This window comes from Asterias amurensis, chromosome 7 (genome assembly GCF_032118995.1).
Source record: "Asterias amurensis chromosome 7, ASM3211899v1".
Lineage (NCBI taxonomy): Eukaryota > Metazoa > Echinodermata > Asteroidea > Forcipulatida > Asteriidae > Asterias > Asterias amurensis.
This window is the reverse complement of record NC_092654.1, coordinates 21,847,961-21,868,174: the sequence shown is the minus strand read 5'-3', so window position 1 is coordinate 21,868,174 and position 20,214 is coordinate 21,847,961. Positions and strand designations below refer to the sequence as shown.

The 20,214-nt window shown below is 38.6% G+C and overlaps 1 protein-coding gene across 11 annotated transcripts in view; it reads left to right on the top strand.

Annotated features, from left to right (window-relative positions):
- Positions 1-20,214, top strand: part of LOC139940129 (uncharacterized) — a 57,577-nt gene that overhangs the window by 21,349 nt on the left and 16,014 nt on the right. For 3 of the 11 annotated variants that reach the window (XM_071936374.1, XM_071936378.1, XM_071936380.1), the window contains 9 exons: positions 1,989-2,256; positions 3,194-3,250; positions 4,433-5,380; positions 7,768-7,967; positions 8,977-9,202; positions 10,706-10,786; positions 11,409-11,710; positions 13,585-13,647; positions 15,366-15,392. In XM_071936374.1, the coding sequence (XP_071792475.1) occupies positions 1,989-2,256; positions 3,194-3,250; positions 4,433-5,380; positions 7,768-7,967; positions 8,977-9,202; positions 10,706-10,786; positions 11,409-11,710; positions 13,585-13,647; positions 15,366-15,392 (2,172 nt within the window). The remainder of the gene's footprint in view (positions 1-1,988; positions 2,257-3,193; positions 3,251-4,432; positions 5,381-7,767; positions 7,968-8,976; positions 9,203-10,705; positions 10,787-11,408; positions 11,711-13,584; positions 13,648-15,365; positions 15,393-20,214) is intronic. The other 8 variants (XM_071936381.1, XM_071936379.1, XM_071936383.1 and 5 more) reach the window with 6 other exon arrangements.

Here is a 20,214-nt window from a genome sequence, read left to right as displayed (position 1 = left end):
AGTTACATTCTGGTGGTTAAGTCATGGGACTGTGGGTTTGAATCCCGGTCATGACACTTGGCTCCACCCAAGGGTATACATGTAACTGTGAGGTTGATATTGTGTTTGAAAAAGCCTTTGGAGAACTAAGAAAGATTAAAGCCATTGGACACTTTCGGTAGACAGTATTGTCCAAAGGCCCACACTTCGTGTATCACAACTTATATATAAAATAACAAAGCTGTGAAAATTTAGGCTCAATCGGTCATCGGAGTCGGGAGAAAATAACGGGAAAACCCACCCTTGTTTCTGCACGTTTCGCCATGTCATGACATGTGTTTATCGAGCATTGATAATTGATTTAATGTTTTCTCAAAAAGTTAAGCATTTCATGGACTAATATTTCAAGAGAAGTCTTTCACCATTACCTTCTGTAAACCCTATAAGTTATTTGTAAATCTGTGAACTTTTATTTTTTTTCTGTTCCGAAAGTGTATAATGGCTTTAAAGGAATGTAATTGGTCCAATGACCATGGCACTAATGTAAAGTGCATTGCTTCGTTATCGTAAAATGCACTATACAAATGTATAGAAGTTGGAAATTGTAAAGCACCAACATTAAAGACACTTCCATAAAATGAAAATTGCTATAATGGAAGTTAAGAAAATGAAAACAGAACTAAATAGTTTGTTCGCAATGTTTGGTTTAACCCTTAACACTGAAAATCAACTGGAAAATCATTGTAGCAGATGTCCTAAAAGTAAACCACTGCGCTACATTTTGTAGCCCGGAGGGCTTATGTTAGCAGCTGGATTCATTTTAAACTAAGTGATCTTTTGAGTTGTCTAATCCGAAAGGATTTTAATGATAACAAATAATTTTGCTAGATGTTAATTTAAAGCCATTGGACACTTTCTGTACAGAAAACATTAAAACAATATCAATTCTAGATATCGAGAATTACGGATTTATTTTAAACACATGTCATGACACGGCGAAACGTGCAGAAACAAGGGTGGGTTTTCCCGTTATTTTCTCCCGACTCCGATGTCCGATTGTTATTTTATATATAAGTTGTGATACACGAAGTGTGGGCCTTGGACAATACTGTTTACCGAAAGTGTCCAATGGCTTTAAACAAAACTTGTTTGTTTACCTTTTTCCATTTACTGTAATGTATACACAAAAAAGACCAGCACAGATGCACAGATCAATATAAAGTCCAGTCCCTTAAAGCCATTATACACTTTCGGTACAGAAAAAAAAGTTCACAGATTTACAAATAATTTACAGGGTTTACAGAAGGTAATGGTGAAAGACTTCTCTTGAAATATTATTCCATGAAATGCTTTACTTTTTGAGAAAACACTAAAACAATATCAATTCTCGATAGCGAGAATTACGGATTTATTTTAAACACATGTCATGACACGGCGAAATATGCGGAAACAAGAGTGGGTTTTCCCGTTATTTTCTCCCGATTGAGCCTAAATTTTCACAGGTTTGTTATTTATATATAAAATGGACAATACTGTTTACCGAAAGTGTATAATGGCTTTAAACGTTGTATTTAACATCAAGATTAGCCCTATATAGGACTCTTCCTCAGAGTCCTAAATATTAGGGCCAGTTTCTGGGGTGAAAATTTTTAAAAGCTTCATAACTGAAAACTTTCCTGCAAGAAGCCACTAATTTCAACAGATTCACATTCCATGGCAGCATACATTTTTCTGCTGTGGGTTTTGGTCATATATTCCTCACAAATCCATCATTTTCGTGAAATAATGCAGCTCCCAACATTAAAAAATTCCTGTTTTGATCGTATTCTCACAAGGTTGTCTGCTTTAAAGATTTTCCGCCCCAGAAATGGACCCTGACATCCAGGACGTCACTGTTGTATAATACAAAAGTGTAAGGCCGCCAGGGTACATCAAGATATACATTTATTCTGCTAATAACAAAAATCATAATCATCATCATGAATTCCTCTGAACCTTCGCCCTCACAGTACGCTGCGGAACTATGGATGAAGAAACTCGGTGACCTCTTCAACCAATCCGGTGACCCCGACCGGATCCGGTCAGCCATGGTCAGAAGACGTCGCAACTCGCTGGACGCATCGTCCATAGCGTCCTCAACTGATTACGGCCAATGGACGGGACCAAGTATGAAGAAGACGACCAAAACCAAGACCAAGAAGAGATCCTCGAGGAGACAGAGGAGGATACAGTCGGCTGAAGCTGCTGTCAACTACTTGAAGAATCTGATGAGAAGAGGTAAGGAAACTTTATATTTTATTTGTTGACAATGATAATAACAATTTATAAGAGTAATAATAACTTAAACTCATACAGCACCAAAATCCGCTTAGAGGGCGCTTCACAGAAGTAAAAGCTTAGGCCAAATGCAATTAATTCATATGTAATCAAATCTAAGAAAATCTGAAAAAAACAAAAACAACATTGACCCAATGTTAGATTTGTTTGTGATTCAAGAGGTTGCACAAGCTTCAGAAACTGCATGTTTCTGCTCCCAATTGACTAAAGTACTCTAGTCATCATCAAGGTCTCTAAGAACTTATCAACCATTACCTAATTCAATGGTATCAAGCAATGCTCAGGCCCAGGGCTTGGGTTTGGGCTTTGGGTTAGGCTCTGCGAGTTATTTAGAATAACTAGCATAGCAGGGCTACTTAATAACTAGGGGGGGGGGGGCTTCAAATGGGCGGACAATGCCCAATCCGAAGCCCAAACTGGCTCAAACTGTAGTTTCAAAAAAGGCCGTAGATCTTTATCACATTATCTGATTCCTGTCCAATTTAATCTAAACATGATAACAATAAAAAACAAAATTAACTTATCAACAAATCGTGAGGGTAACATTGGAAACTAACTTAATTTAAATAAACTTATTTATCAACAATCATAACAACTAAATTGTTGAAAAAACATGTACATTATATGTATATAACCAAATCTTATTGACTAATTAAACCACTTTTAAGTTTGTCCCATGAAGAAAGCCATTAAAAAAATATACTTTTTTTAATAGAAGCTGCTAGTAGAAAATCATTTCTTTCGGCATGAATATTCATCAGATCATTAGATCACACTAGCCAATAGCTGCCTTGCATTTTAGCCACGCCTTCCTCATAATGTATTCATCACTTGCATTTGACTTATTGCACACCTTGCATGGATCATGAATATTCAGATGAGGAGGCAGAGCCTATTCTGGTGGATGACACAACCATAGATGACGTCATCATAAGTATGTATTGGTTGCTGTGGTGAAATTTGAAGTGATTTTTTCCCCCCTGATTTGTGACAATTAAAAAAACATTGTTGTCCAAGGTGGTTTACTGAATTGAGTGGTGGGCCGTGAATTAAATGGGTCTGAAGCTACAATAATAATCAACAAACTTGCATCTTGGTAGTAGGTTTTTGGTAGCAGGTTGTTTAGTATCCTCTTTCTAAAAGAAAAAACATTTTTGTGATTAATGTTTTGGTTCAAGGTCTCCCTTTCTCATGAAATAATTCTCAGGTTTTGGCTTCTGATACTTAAACAATGTTGCTATATTACATGTTATACCCAACTATTCCATACTTCACCCGACTTAGGATTTCTCTGCCTGAGCCTATCTTGGGGATCAAGACACCCAAGAATTCCTGACAATTTTTGATTAGACACTTTTTTAATTTGGCAAGAGATGTAATTTGAGGTTCTACCCAAGTATCTTTGGAATTCCTAAAAAAACCTTTGCATAGTTCCATAGGAGACTCTGGGAACCATACACAATATACTATGAGCGTGTATGGCACAAAGACTCACAGAATTAAAAGCATGTCAAGATCTAATGCAGGAAACACGCTGAAGTTTGCAACTTTTCTACCAGCAATTTTATAGTTTGTCCGACGATTGTATTTTTTTTTGAGAACCTCAAAATTACCCCCAAAAAAGTGTCATTATGTGAATGGAGATGCATGCTTATACTAAAAACATTTTTTACAAACAAGATTGTACCTGACATTTTATTTCAAATTCAAGAGATCTTATTGATATATCTTATTGAGTTGGTACATTAAGAGAATATTAAATGCATCTCGGCTTGCTGTGATTATTTAATATTTTACCCCCTCCCTTATATCTTGGGTATTCTGGTTGTTTCAATAAATTAATAATGGACTAAAACTTCTCAACAACAGGCCTTGAACTTTGCTCTTGAAGGGGCAAGGAAATTTCCTTCTGGTAGCGGTTACTTCTATGGGGACAATGTAGATTTGAATTTGAACTTTGCAAAGGGCACTACAGCAAAAGCACAGGGCACTGCGGCAATTGCTGTAGTTGCCCTGGGTTAATTTTGAGACCTGCAACAAGCCTTTATTTATTGTACTTGAACAAAGTACAAACTTTGTTAGTTCATGTTACTTTTCTACTTCCAAACTTGAACAGAAGTCGCAGAAAACAAAAATGTAGAAATAGCCCCGGAAGTTATAGAGATGTTAGCCGAGCCAGAACCCATCCTTCCTGAGGATATAATCATTACTCAAGATGACGAAGCCGGGACACTTCAAGTCCAATCACGCGCTGGTTCTAGTAGGAGTATGCGTAGCAAGAAGAGCGCCCTCAGTGCTGGCAGTATTAGAAGTAGATTGACTGCAAAGAGCGGTAAGAGCACCCAGAGTGCACGAGGCGTCCGAAGTCCAAAGAGTGAGGCAAGTGAGAGGAGTGTTCAGAGTGCCGCCTTGCTGAGGAGTATTCCGACTGCAACGAGCTCCGAAGCATCCCATGAGGATACTACCATCAAAGCGCCACCTAGTGATGATGATACTCACATCAAAGCGCCACCTAGTGATGATGAAGGGCCAGGAAGGGATATGGAGAAAGATGTCGTAGATGGAGCCATTGATAGGGAGAATAATGCAGTGGAAGAGAGCACTGCGTCAGAGATGGATGGGGGTGCAGAGGAAACTTCATCTGAAGCCGTACCCACAGAGGGCGCCCCTAGTGCAGCGGCACCCAGTGAGGGAGCCCCCAATGTAATGGCACCCAGTGAGAAAACGCCCAGTGAGGTAGGCCCTGATGCAATAGCACCCAGTGAGAAAACACCCAGTGAGGGAGCTCCTGATGCAATAGCACCCAGTGAGAAAACGCCCAGTGAGGTAGGCCCTGATGCAATAGAACCCAGTGAGAAAATGCCCAGTGTAGCAGCACCCAGTGAGAAAACCCCAGCTGAGGGAGCCCCCAGTGAAATAGCACCCAGTGACAGTACTAAACCCCAGGAAGGACTAAGCTCACCTGATAACAGCGCCCTCATTGGCGAAGAGCAACCCAAGACACCCAGCAGTCCAACGAGATCCGCCACTGGTGAGGAGGCGGCAGACGTCACCCAGGAGAAGAGTGAGTCTGGAATCAACTCTCAAGCACAGGATGTGGATTCTTTACAGCACAGAGTGGCACTAGTCTGGTCTTGATTGTTCTATCACTTTCTGTTCTAAACAATGTGTCTTAAGCACAGTGTGTAGTCCGTTCCCAGTCCGTTTCATCTTGAACTGTTCTTTGTGGTTGAAAAGTATGTGCACTGCCTGGAATATAGTGGATCACAAAGTTTTATTTTTAGGCAAGCAGTCCCTTTCTCTGAAAATATTTAAAGGAACATTACAGAATTCGGTTTTGCAGACAAAACAGTTGCAGGCAGTGTAAGCACTTTATGTAATCCACCAGATATATAAACTGACAAACCTGTAGAAGTTTGAGATCGATCGGCCATCTGGGTCCCAAGAAAATAGTGAAAACCGATTCACATTTTTGCATGACATCGATGCAAAAAGAAAAATGAATAAAACGCTCACTGAGCGAGAAACTCCAAACACGAAGTAAGATTATTTATTTCTCAACAAATATGACATTTCGGACAATAATATTTCATGGGATGTTTTCTACTATCATCATCATTAGACCATGTAAGTTTTATGTGTACCTGTGATCTTGTTTCTTACCAATTCTGTAACTTTCCTTTAGTGTCAAAGAAAATACTTGATTTTTTTTTTCTAGAGAGAGTTACGATTTGCATCATGCATGTTTCCAGAAAACCATAACTTTCTCATCTGCATGTTAATAATTTGATTTCACAGTGTTTGATGCATGTTTGTTTACAAGACATTTTTCACATCAGTATTATAGCAAATAAAACAAATGGTATCTCTATGAGTTCATTTAAAAAATGTAGCCTTTCACCAATCTTTCCACATCTTTCCAAAGCTCTCAAAGTGATTAGTTCAACATTCGGCATTCCCCAATGAAGGTGCCAAGGTACCTAAAGCTAATGATTAAATAGGTCAGACATAAGTGGTCCTTGCTCGTCTTCAACCCAAGGGAAATCTTGAGGCTTTTGTAACCTGACTAGTCCTCGCTCATCCCTCTTTGATTCTCCTGAAACCTTTCACAAAATTATTTTAAAGGAATATTACCCTTTCCTGTTTTTTGGGGGTCAAGAATCCTGTTTTATGTTCTAGTTTTGTTTCTCTATATTATTTTTGCTCTAAAATTCTTTTTCCCTCTGATTGCACAAGTCTTAATACTAATTTCTATAAAATATAAATGTTGTTTGACTTTTGAGTAACACAAATATTTGTTCTTGTTGTTAGTTTGTAACTTATTAACATTTGTCTTAATTTCCATTGTAAAAATAATTATAATGTGAATTAACATGTTGGTCTTGAAGTGTTGTTTTACTAAGCATAATTAACTTCACCTTTGATTTATCATTTGATATTTGGACTAATATTTTCATTCTAACCTTGTCATTTTGATTTACTTTGTCATGTTTATTGGAGGGAAAAGACTTAATTGGTGGAATTTTGTTTGGTGTTGAGCTTGTAGCAAACCAGCCAATTAATATTTGGGTTGCTCACATTTCTGGTAGCATCTCACAAAGACTCGTTTCAGCATTGTGGCTCCACCCATCAGCCGAAGCTGGGACATGATTTCACAAAGCAACAAGATTCATCTTAAGGATGAGTTGTTTATATCGCCATAGTGATTTGACATCACAATTTGCTTTTCAATTTAGTAATAGTACCAGATCAATCTGAGCTCTTTGTGAAATCGGCTGGAGGCCTGATACTTAGGCTGTGGTCCGAATTGGCGACTTCGGCTACAGCTACGGCTAGGGCGCGCGCGTCTGCTATTCTTCAACACTGACAGACGCGCTGATCTAGCCGTAGCTGAAGCCAAAGTCGCCAATTCGGACACGACCTAAGTTCTTCTGAGGGCAAGGCAGTTTGACATTCTTTTGGGGGCACTGCTATGATGGAAATGTAAGTTCTACTTAGATATTTATATGGGCACCAAGACAATCATCAGACGTACGTGTAAGGAGGCAATTTACTAATGCTGTTGCCTCTGTGAAGTATCAGGCCTCTTTCTTGATTTAAATACAACCTCACTTTACTTAGAGTAAGTTTGCACTGAGGACCATGTCACATGAGGCAATTTACAGGCAACAAGTTCCAGGCAATCACCAAGAAGAAAAGCCATTGACATTTGAATTTTCACATATATTTATCTTGTGGATTGTAGACAATGTTGAAAAAAAAATACTCCTGTGCTACCTAAGTGGTCCTGTTTCATGCAGTGCAGTTGGTTGCCTCAAGTTGCCCAGTAGAACATGCCTCATATGACAAGGCCATAGACCCGGTTAACTTTATCAGCAGCGGTTCGCACCTTTCCATCCAGCCCCCTCATAACTCGACTTAACTCAGCTTTGGAATCCCTCTATCTGGCAGGTGGGGATGAAAGTGGAGATGCGGTCTCCGGTAAATCAGGCCCATCAGTCAAAACCGCTGGGGCGCGTGGAGACAGCGCCCCCAGTGTCAAATCGGACAAGTCTGGGACTGTGAAGAGTAACCCTAGTGCTAAGGGGGATGCTGGAGGGGCGCTGGAGTTTGGTGTGAAGAATTATGGAGTTGCAGATAAGGCAGAGCAGGTAAAACAAATAAAAAATTGCTGCAAAAGAAGAAGCAAAACTGTGTACACAGAATAATCAATCAACAATGTTGTCCATTCTTACAATATTTGTCCATTCTTAGAAGATAGGGAATATCTTTAAACAAACTTAAAAACTGCAAAATTAGAACACAGAACAACCCCACACTGGCAGAGAGAGAACCTGTATGTAAAATGTGAATATAATTCCCCAAAGTAATATATTACTTTATTGTGAATGCCACGGTTAACAAATGAACAGTGTTTGAGTATACTTAAACACTAACTCAGAACCACATAAAAGGAAAATGTGAGATCAAAATGAATGGAGATACTACCCATAATAGCACAAACAATAAGAAACTACATTTAATAGCTGTTGCCAACTATACCAACCGAAAGGACCCATGGTATAAATGCATAAAATAGTTTATGCAGGCGTGATGTTTTTCCTACTGTAATCAGTTTTCCGATAGCCTGAAATGTTAGAGCTTACATCATGTGCACGAGTAGGTCAGATCTTTACTAAATAAAATATTAAACAAAAAGTCGCATCCCCTTAAGGTGATCCCCTAGCTGCCGCTTCCCAGGTTGTATCGTAATTTGGGTGTGATCCCTGGCTACACGGCAGTTAACGGTTGTATGGCTTCTGACTGGCACCCCCCGAACAAAGATATTGACAAAATAGGGACACTGCCAATATAGGGCTAGATAGCTCAGTTGGTAGAGCGCCGGCACGTTAATCCGGAAGTTGTTGGTTCGAATCCTACTCTAGTCAATTCTTTGTTCAACCCCAAAAATTAAATAAAATATTCCTACTTTTTTCAAGGAACCAATATAATGCTTTCGTTCATAGCCTCACAATGTCTTTCTCTCTTTTTAGCTTTCGAGAAAGACTCTGCTAGGGTTGAAGCGACATGCCATTACCTTTTATTTGCAAAAACAAAATAACTTACAGTATTAAGAAAGTTGTGTTTTTCTGGGTTAATTTTAATTTATTTTTTCTTTAGGAGAAGCAAGCACCTGTTGTCCGGCCCGCTGCTGACTCTGAAAAACCACAAGCTCAAAATACGGAGGATGATGAGCTGGCTAAACTCCTAGCAGAGACGGGACTCCTTGAGAAAGACAAAGTTGCTGCAGCAGCGAAGAGTGTTAAGAGTGGCAAAAGCAACAAGAGTAATAAATCCAACAAGTCTAATGGCAGTAAAGAGGAGAATAAAAAGGAGTTTGTTGTCAGTAAGTATCAGTTACTAACAGATTCAGGCTCACGGGGATTAGATGGGATTTCTCTGTTTTTTTCCCAGTCAGTTTCCCTTGTGGTTTATATTGATATCTAAATGAACAGAGTTTGAGTATACTTAAACACTAACTCGGAACCACATACAAGGAAACAAAAAGTCACATCCTGGCTACACGGCATGGTTGTATGGCTTCTGACTGGCACCCCCTAACAAAGATATTGACAAAATAGGGACACCGCCAATATAGGGCTAGATAGCTCAGTTGGTAGAGCGCCGGCACGTTGATCCGGAGGGCATTGGTGCGAATCCCACTCTAGTCAATTCTTTGTTCAACCCCCCCCCAAATTTTTTAATATTTACCAAGTCAGTTTCCCTTGTGGTTTATATTGTTCTCTTTTTTTAACCGGAAGTCCGGTTTGCATTTGTTTTGTTTCGATTTGAGTTTTGATATTTTATAATAATCTCAAGATCAAATTCATAAGAACATGAAGATAAAGCCATATTATGGAAAACCCTAGATTGCAAAGTAGGCCTTTTCAACTAAATATGTATGTAAGCAGGCTTCGCCCTCACAAGCTTTCTTGCTTTGTGCTCATAGTTCAGTTTATTTTTTTCAACCGCCTATCACATCCCTGGGCTCAGGATTTGTGATAGAAAAATTTCATCTTCTCACACTTGTCTTGGTTGATGCTATAATCCCGGCCCAATTGCTTGTCACAAGACAATTAACATACCCTCCCCCTTTCCCCGCCTCAATGCTGTTAATCCCAACTGGAGGGCAGATTGCGCAATGAGAGCCAACATTGAACAGGGGCCGTGGGGCGAGGGCCCATGGAGATATGGCCGGGATTGTAGTTCACAATATCTGCTCCTAGAAAATACAGTAAAATTTAAGAAGACACTGGGCTTTGATATTTAAAGTTGCATTTGAAGCAACTGCTTCCATTATTAATGCAATTTCCAATGAATCATTACACTTGATTACACTTAAATTTATCAAAGATGAACATAGTTAAGCCTAGTTCATACTTCCTGCGAATGCGGTACAAACTTTGATGTCATAGGGCTTTTTTCACAGGGAATGTTTCGCAGGAGTTTAGTACAAGTCAACTGTGATGAAGTAATTGTTGCAACTTTGTGGCATAAAAATTTGCATCGTATTTGCATACGCAGGAAGTAGAATGTACGGACATGGCTTTCTCACCCTCCACAAGAATTCATAACAAGAGCTATCAGACCTCTTGTATGGTTTGCAGAGCTCTTGCAAGCGCCTACCCTGTCCGCCTAAAATGTATGTACACAAAGGTATTGACTCCCAAGATAGTGGAAATGGTATATGTGCACTTTGGGGAGTTGCGTTCTGCATCTGCAAGTGGTCAAAAGAAGAAACTTGGTCTTGTTCTCACAAGACTCTCGCAACCTTTTAGGAAAATCTTTTTACTTTAAAGATTGTTTTAATGTCTGTGATAAATTGAAATTTTTTTTGTTCAATTTTCAGAAAAACCACAAGATGATAAGGTGGATCATCTTTTGTATAAACCAGTGCCGGATACAAAAGCAGATAAGGCAGAGGCAAAAGGTAGGTCACTGTAGAATACTAATGCCCTGACTGACGAATGACTTATTCCTTGTCATTAACTACGGAATACTAATATTGCTCTGGCTGAAAGACTGTCACTTGTCATTATGAAATACTATTGCCCTGTATGGAATACTTCTTAATTTATATAGTCATTAATGATGAAATAATGTTGCCTTGACTAAAAGACTGCATACCAATGCCCTGACTGAGGAATTATTTCTAGTAATTAATTACAGAACACTACTATTGCCCTGGCTGAAAGACTGTCACTAGTCATTATGGAATACTCTGGCTATGAATAAGACTTTAATTGTTATCAACAACATGCCTGGAATTTCATCTTTGAACATGTTGAAAGGGCAAGGCAATTGTTTTTATTTTCAAAGGGCACTTCCAAGTCTTAAAGGGCACCCAGGCCAAGACCAGGGCACGAAGGCCATGGCTTGCATGTAATTCCAGGCCTGTATTAATGAAAGCTGTATAAATGACATAAACATTGCATGTAAAACACATAGATCAAACTTGATGACAATGTGGTTTTGAGCTTGTCAGTAAGGTTATAGGAAGTACAATATACTAACTCATTTTGTGATGTATGGAACATTTTTTCACCCACCAGCTTCTAAAACCAAAAAGGCAAAGAAGACATCCACCGGGAAGAAACCCGCCGCTCCCAAGAAGGGCAAGAAAAAACCCAAAGATGGAGAAGTCAAAGAGGAAGTTAAAGCACCACCCAAGGAGGAGCCTCCCCAGGCCGAGACGACAACAACAAAACCTGAAGAAGAGAAAGATGTGGACTTCCATCTCAAGCATGTGCAGCTTCCCCAGACGCCGGAGATTGCTGAAGACTTTGACGAGGAGGATGAGGAGCCGGTTGAAGAAGAGAAACCTGAGTCTCCGGAGTTCATCATCATCCATGATGTAAGTCAAGACATTCAATCATTGTTTTCTCCCTTTTTTTCTTTCTTTCTTTTCGTCTCGTGAGAATCATAGCAGTTTTCTTTACAGCAGCTTTTTAGTTTCAAGGCCGGTTCATACTTTTTATTATTACTGACGGAAGCTACCAGTTAGAGTAAAAAACAAAAGTAAAAACTCAGTCATCGTTTCTTTTTCCAGAGTAATGTATGAACCGGCCTGTGCTTTTTCTCCTAAAAGCTCTTCCCCTTAAAGTTGTGATAATGTTCTGTTTTTGCATGAATGGATTGGGTCAGACTTTACTTGATAATCGATTTAACTTGAGTTTTTTTTCTGATTGACATCTAAAACAAACTTTCCCAACCCAAACAAAGTTGTCTTTGTAACTTGAAATAAAACAGTTACTCTTAATAATGGAGTGAATAATTTGATAACTGTTTTAATACCCTTTTTGAGTTTCCATTGGTTTGAAGACATGGGGACGAAACCTGGAAAACAACTACCCTTAACAATAGAGTGAATAATTTGATAACTGTTTCAATAGGCTTTTCAAGTTTCCCCTGATTTTGAGACATTGGGAGTTAAACCTTGGGAAAACAAACCTGGTACATTACATTAAAGTCACCATCAGAATCATTCACCTCACTGCACTATTTTGGTTTATGACTGTTCGAAGGTAATTTATCAATGTTTTGGGAAGTTTTGAGGTAAAAGTAAATCGTAATCCCACAAAGGTAAACATTCATCCACTTTTAATCAAAGGGAAACCACAAGTTCATAATTAATATCTGAATGAATATTTCATTTGTGCTTGATTCAAAATAGAACTAAAATGGATTTACCATAAAGCACTTGAAAAACTCATGGACATTAATTATTTAATTAATTTTTTTAATCAGATTTTATCTTGGAAGAACAAAATACACTTTGCTTTTTCTGCATCTTAATTGTTTTGCTTTTCTACTTTTCATGTTTTTTACTTGTCTGAAGATGTGTCTGAAACAGCGTCTTTGGCTGCGCTGGATCAGCGTGTCTGCCAGTGTTAAAGGAACATGTTGCCTTGGATCGGACGAGTATGTCTATAGACCGATCCACTAAGCTCCGCCCCATTGCGTATTGACCGCTCACAACGCAACAAAGGTCCGACAAATAAGGTCCGACATACGTGCGCGTATCTTGGCGCGCGTGGCAGAGTTGTGCAGAGAGGCATTGGAGAGGTGCACGTGTTCTTGCTCACACGTGCGTCGTGGGCGGAGCCTGCTAGATCGGTCTATTAAAAGCATGTGTAACCGTCTGTTATAAAATGCATACGGTTGGAAAGATGTTTTAAAACGTAAAGTACAATGATCCACACAAATTTGCCCTGAAATTGCGTGGTTTTCCTGTTACTTTGCGAACTAACACGGTCGGCCATTTACGGGAGTCAAAAATTTGACTCCCATAAATGGCCGACCGTGTTAGTCGACGAGGTAAAAGGAAAATCATGGATCATTGTAATTACTTTAACAACATCTTTCTACCCATGCATTTTATAACAAACGGTTACAAAGGCATTTCGAAGACTTAACTCTACCAATCCAAGGCAACGTGTTCCTTCAAAGAATAGGCAGACACGCAAGATCTAAAAGCCGTAGCTGTAGCTGAACTGCCGTTTTGGACATGCCTCAGTTTTCATTAGACTGTTTTCACGCAGTGGCCATCGTTGTCTGGTTTCTGATATACACTATCAAAAGTATAAATGCGGATTATAACTTAAGAAAAGGGAACCAGACTATTTTGTTTCTTCCACCCTCACAATGGCGATATATATTTTATGGAAGAAAATAAAAAAAACGATGGCTGTTCGTGAAAGTCTAAAACTCTTTGTTGAAATGAATCAGATTGAAAGGGAAAACACTGAACCAGAAATTGAGAAAGTGGATATTGTAGCAGAATTAAGGAGAGTAAGTGTTAGGAATGATTTTTCTCTCTCTTCAATATTCTGCATAGCTGCATCAGAATGTGTCGCAGGCTCTATTTTAACCCCAGCCTAACTCCTTTAACCTCTCTAAAGCTTGGCCCAAATTCACAGAGTTGCTTAATCACAAAATGTAGCTCAGCACAACGATTTTATGCTTACCAGAATATGGTTATCAGCTAAAGTACAATGTCACTTGTACCTTTTGCGACTGGTATCCTACTCAGTTGTATTTTCAGCTAAACAGCTCTTTGAGGGCGCAATTTCATAGGGCTGCTTAAGCAACAAAATGAACATTTTCTGCTAAGCAGAAGTGAGTAGATTACCAGTCACACATTTTACATGTGACATGGTAGCTTTGCTGGTATAACCTTATTCTGGTTAGCATAATTTTGTTCTGCTTAGCTTATTTTTGTGCTGAAGTAGCTCTATGAACTTGGGCACTGGTTCTTACTCAACACAAGCGCAAATAAGATGTCACAAATAACGGACAAAATACCGGCAGACATTTTTGCCCCTTTTACATCTTATCATGCCTCATGTTTGCATTTGTGTTGTGTACAAACCCTCTCCATTAAACTGTGTGTGCACCTGAAATGTAGACTAGAATAATTGGCTCTCTCATTCTCTTTATATTTAAAATAATGGTAAATACATTACTTGTTCCTTGATTTTAATCAAACGATTTTAACCCCAGATCATGACAGTGGTATGAATTCATTGCAGAAAAGTAGTGCTGTGACTTGCTTTAAGATTCAATCATGAATCTAACAAGGTTAAACATGCATGAGTGTGTTACAGTAAGTCATTATACTGCTTGACACAGTATCAGTCGTGGGTTAAGAACTCATAGGTTCAACCTAAGCCAATCACTGTATCAGAAATTCAGGCCTGATACTCCAACGAAGGTGTTTGCCTCCATGCCCCCTGGTAGAAATTTACAATTTCCTCATAGGGTGTCCTTTACCAAGGAGAAAATGCCTTGGTGTCTTTGCCTCAGACCTGGGCAAAGTCCACTTGCAAATGGTCAAATGATCATGGTTGTGGCTTCAGGGATAGTTTGGCCACACTTAAATGACCATGGAGGGCAAAGCCCCTAGTCTTTTCTTTGGTACCCCTTTAAAAATTAGCAATAGATTTTAAACAAATTCCAATGGAAAGACACTTTGCAAAATGGAAATAGCATTGCCCTCTCAAAGATAAAATGCCATGCCTGCCGCAGTGACAACCAAAGGCAGTGTAAATAAGACAATACCTATCACTAGTTCAGGCCCTGAAATCACCCACGGCACACAGCAATTTCCGTGGTGCCCTATGCTTTTGCTGTGGTACCCCAAAGCAAATTTACATTTGTGCCCCTTCAAGACTGAAGTTCAAAGGCCTGGTAGTTTTAGCATGAGCCACATTTAGCAAAAATGGTTCAGACAAACATGTAGTTTTTTTCTTCTATAGAGAAACATTATAATCGCCACATTATATTCCCAAATCGCATTTTGTAATAGTTGCCAGATGTTCAAATTTGTCATCCGTAATAGTCGATAACATTTTGCATGTTGCGTTTTGTTTAAACGCTGCAAACAAATTCTGCATTGCTAGGGGGAATTCAGCAACACGAACCCAAGTTCCCGTTGTGGGTTTAGGAACATTGACGCTAATAACTGTTTGTTTTCCCCCATCTTTCTTGCCTCGCTACTGCGATTGAAGGAGTTTTCGGATTCTGAAGAAGAGGAGGTACCAAAATTTCAGGCTTTCTCGTTTCTGGTCACGGCTCTTGGCTCGTTCATCTCATATCGGTTCAGAGATCCGGGGATGAAGCTAATTGGAACTTAAAAGGAAAACACAGATTGCAATTCATCACATGGTTTTATCTGTTCTGCGCGGAAATTAAAGGCCGTTTTGAAACTGTGGTTGGCTCATTCCGAATAAACTGCAGTTTAAATAATGCATGATTCCTATTTGGCGCTGTCAAAATAGATCAGGAAGTACGATCAGAAAGAGGATGTTCTGTTTTGCCTTTCGAAATGTTCACCCAAAAGCAATTAGGAATTTCCCAAAGGTTAAACTCAAACCATTGATTTCCCGAGTGATTCTCATGCAGTGGAAACGCTTTCATTTGCGATCATGAAAACTTTAGCATGGCCGCGCCTCTCTGTGCATTGCCGATCTCCTTTAGGTTCAATCAATGTTCGCTTTCTCCTGCGGATCACTGCCGGATATGAGATTGATTGTTGTAAGAGCCGTGTAAAGGTTATTGATGCCAACGAGGGTCTTTGTCAACATACCACCCCGATGAGGAGAATGGTGACCCTGATCTGGGGTATACTCCCCTGGTTGGGGTATCTGTAGCGCCTAATCGGGGGAGGTTATGTTGACAGCGACACCTCATACATAATTGATTGATGTGGCTTGAATGGTTTGGTGGATGCATGCCTGTATGGCTTTTTGCGGTCTTTAAATTTTTATATGTTTTTTGCTATCCACTCGATTATTATTGATTCTGTGGATTGTTTTCATGAATTTTTAAAGTCGTGACAATATTCAAGAGCAGGTTTTTCTGCTTTGTTTTTCAGTGCATGTTGTTTTTTGTTTGTTGTGAGTTTGAAAAATTTGCCGTTTATTATTCTCGCGCTGTGAGATGTTTGGTGATAGCGTGATAAATAGCGTTTCATCATAAATGGTTTTGCTACTTACAGCGACATGTGTGTTTTTGCTTTTGTTTTTTTGCCATTGCATGGAAGCATTATTAAAGAAGTTTGCATGTGGGAATATTTTGCTCTGCCTGCTTATCATTTCATGCTGTTATGAAATATTGTTTTCAGTCACTAACAAAATAATACAATCTGAATGAAATCATAAAAAAAAAAAAAATATTGCAAAAATAACGCATGACTTAAGCGAGCGATTATACAAGCATTCAAATTCTGTAGTAGAGTGGAGTCTGCATGTGGAGTCTGCTGGGAGTTGGCAAATTATACAGTAATTGATGTTCCCAGGGTCAAACAAACACAAGCGCAAGGCTCATGAGAATTGCTTTGAAATTCTCAATGTCAATTTATTCTGACTTTCACTCTGCGAGTGCAATAGGTTTGTCCCGCAATTTATTTTTGTCCCGCAATTTTTTTTTTGTACGTATAATGAGTGCATGGTGTGATGTGTGGGTTATTTGCACGGAGTTAAATCAAAAAATGGTTCTTGACTGTAACTGCACTTTATCTGATTCTTGTTGTTGTATCTCTCCGCACGATGTTTGCATTTTGCATGCACATTCTTCGGTTGCTCTGAGATGGAGCGTCTGCTCGTATCACTTAGTTTCTCTCTTGATGCTGCGTTCACTTGTAATGCATCGTCTCTCTCCCTCCCTCTCTCCATCTCTGGACGTTTATGTCTTGGAGGGAATTAATACTTAAACCCTCGTGTCGTTCCTCCATGGAGAAGCTTTTTTGTTTATAAGGGAGACTCAAAAGAAGTTCTTGTCACATGACGACGCGGGTTGAAAGGTTTCTTAAAACCGAAGGAAATTAAGGATTTAAAAGCGGATGGGCTTGACATATGGAGGGGGGGGGGGCTGTATTTCAGCAGACGCAAACTGAGCATTCAGATTATCAGTAGGATAATCTTTTTAAGTGAGGATGTTAGCAGATGTTTGGGACGAGCTTTTTAATTATTTCATTTCAGCTGCCGTCAGCAAATAAATTTCCCAATTGGGAATTAAAATGTTTTTCTGAGTGACTAACGATTTTGGAAAAGCTTAAAATATTGAAGAGAAAGCACAATGGAAAGGAAAAAATTGCAGAATTTGAATGTAATGTAACTGTAATAGGCTTATATAATATGGTTTTTGTTTCCTACAAGAATTAGTAGAAATTCTGATTTAAATTTGCAAACATGATAAACCCTCTAAATTGACCCTCAATTTAAGTGTAACAGAAGCCACGTGATCAACGTGGTTGCTTCTTACCCAATACAAAACAGACAAAGATGCCTCAAGGTAAAATGATGCAAGATCTTGATATGGAAGTTTAATTGTAGTCTTGACAAACCCTTGGTAATGTCGTTTTATTGCTTCCCATTTGCTAACTGAGGGCTGAAAATACCCCCCCCCCCCCCTCAAACTCAGGCCACTGCAACCTTCTTTAAAATGAGAAATAGAACGTATGCTGCTACACCAGGGAAGGGATATTTCAGCCTTTTTCCAGACTCGTTAAAGACTACATGCTAACAAAAATGCTACCTTTTTTGTCTACATTAAACAAGTCATGCTCTTTGATCTACTTCTCAAGCACTGATGATACTTAAGCGCATTGGAATCTATAACTCAAGGGGCTTTAAAGAGGTGGGAATGTCATCATTTCAATGAACTTCCTAAGATCTGGATTCCAGTTTCAGACTTTTTTATGTCTGCAGTGACTCTCATGTCTGTTTAACATATAGGTGCCTTTGCTTCTGCAAATCATTTTATATGCAGGGAGTTTTTAATGGAACCATCATAAAAAAAACAAAAATAGACCAGTAATTTTTGGATGTAATTGCTTTTAAGTTCCATCGCCAGTTTTTTTTTGCCAAAAGACCAAACGTTCAGAATTTTTACAGATGAGGTTGTTTCTATAGTCCTACGTCAAAAATATACCAAGACATGTACAGAATATTTGTACCTTGCAAATTGTCTGTACATAGCTGTTATAGACAATACCAGGTTGCACCAATAGCTCTTTTTTATAATTAACAATATAACTACATTGTAGCTGTAGACCGATTTTTGCATTCAGTGTCTCGTATGGCGCTTTATAATTCCTAGAACTGAAACAAATTTGCTAATATTAATAGAAATTATAGTATCATAATTCTGTTTAACTATGCATCTTCAATAGTTCACAAATAATCTCTGAAAGGTCTTTTATTAAAAGAAGCTGCACTCGTTCTTTGAATTGTAACAAAAAACAACACACAACAGTAATGTAAGTATGCATTGAATGCTTAAACCATTGCTGTAACTTTTTATGGATTTTTGCTGTAATTTACGCATTTGATTGTTTTCGGATGGAGTAATTTTCATCATTTTAATTTTCTTACTGGAATTGTGTTTTTGTTATGCGCTCTTGGACAGGCTGGTCCTGGAAAGAGGGCAATATAAGTTCAATAAATTATTATTAATTATTATGAACACTTCTTCAGTGATGCTGAAACTATTTTGAGTATCTGACAATGCAAAATACATTTTTGTATCTTCAATGGTTCACAAATAGTTGTGGAAAGGTCTTTCATTGAACAAAGTCGCAATCGTTCTTTGAAACTAAAATACGAAATCGCATACAACCATATCAATGTAAATATTCATCAAATCATTTCATGCTTGAAGCATTACGTCAAAACCCCTTCAATGATGTCAAAACCATTTGAGTATCTGACAATGCAAAAGACATTCGCCATTCAAGTGGTTCTAAAGTGAAAGGGTTGTGACCATCCTTCCGTCTGTTTGCAGAATTCACTTTAGAGAATTGAATTTACAATATTGATCCTAGTCACTGTCTAAATGACTAGACGTTTGTCTCGTTGACAATCTACTGAGACAATGGAAAAGAACCTTTAGTATACCTTGGCATTTTTCAGTGTAGGAGTTTTTTTCTTTTTACAATTTGTTGTCTGGAATTGGGAGGAGTTTGCTTAGAAAAGCATTTATTCATTCTCTAAAAATAGAATGAAGGACTCCCTCAGGATGTAGTTCTAGGGCCCTTTGCGAAACCATGGCTTCGGCTTCAGATACGGCTCAGGTTAGCTTGGTGCTCGCAGTTGTTTGGGCAATTGCGCATGCTTTCTTGCGAGAGAGTAGAGAACCTTTAATACACCTCCATGTTCGTTAGTGTAGGAGAGAGTTTTTGAACAATCTGTTGTCTGGAATTGGGAGGAATTTTCATAGAAAATAATTTAGTCATTCTCTTAAAATATCATGAAGGACTTCCTCTGGATGTAGTCTTAAGTAAACCTTGATCATGCTGAGGTCAGTTTTTTTATTGTCCCCGTACATGTTATTGTAATTGTGAATTGCTTCTCGGGCAAGAAGAAACAGCGGACGATTTCACGAAACAATCTTGAGTTAGGATGAGTAACTCGTCCTAACTTAGGATGGGTTCAATGTGTCATAACGTCTATGGATATGGAACTTAAGTTGTCCTAAAAAGTCCTAAGATTAATCCTAAGTTAGGAAGAGTTTGGTGAAACTGACGGCAAATCATTTTAAATACTAAATCATTTTAAACACTAATTATACAATTTCATCAGTGACATTGAGTCCAGGACTAAAAAAAAAAAAATGCAAGAATGATTTGTAGAGGTGAAAAAATCCTATTAATGTTTTCTTAAAACTGGTCTGTAACTGTCATGTTTACACCTAAGATCATTATCAATCAAAAGTACTCATTTGAAACTCATTAATTTGCTCTTATCATAAGCCTCATTTCCCACTTTCTAAATTAACCCCCTAAAATGATTAACTTTAGTTCGTTATGATTGTACTTTGTTTCCAAGTCATGTAATATTTAATACCCGTGAGAGATAC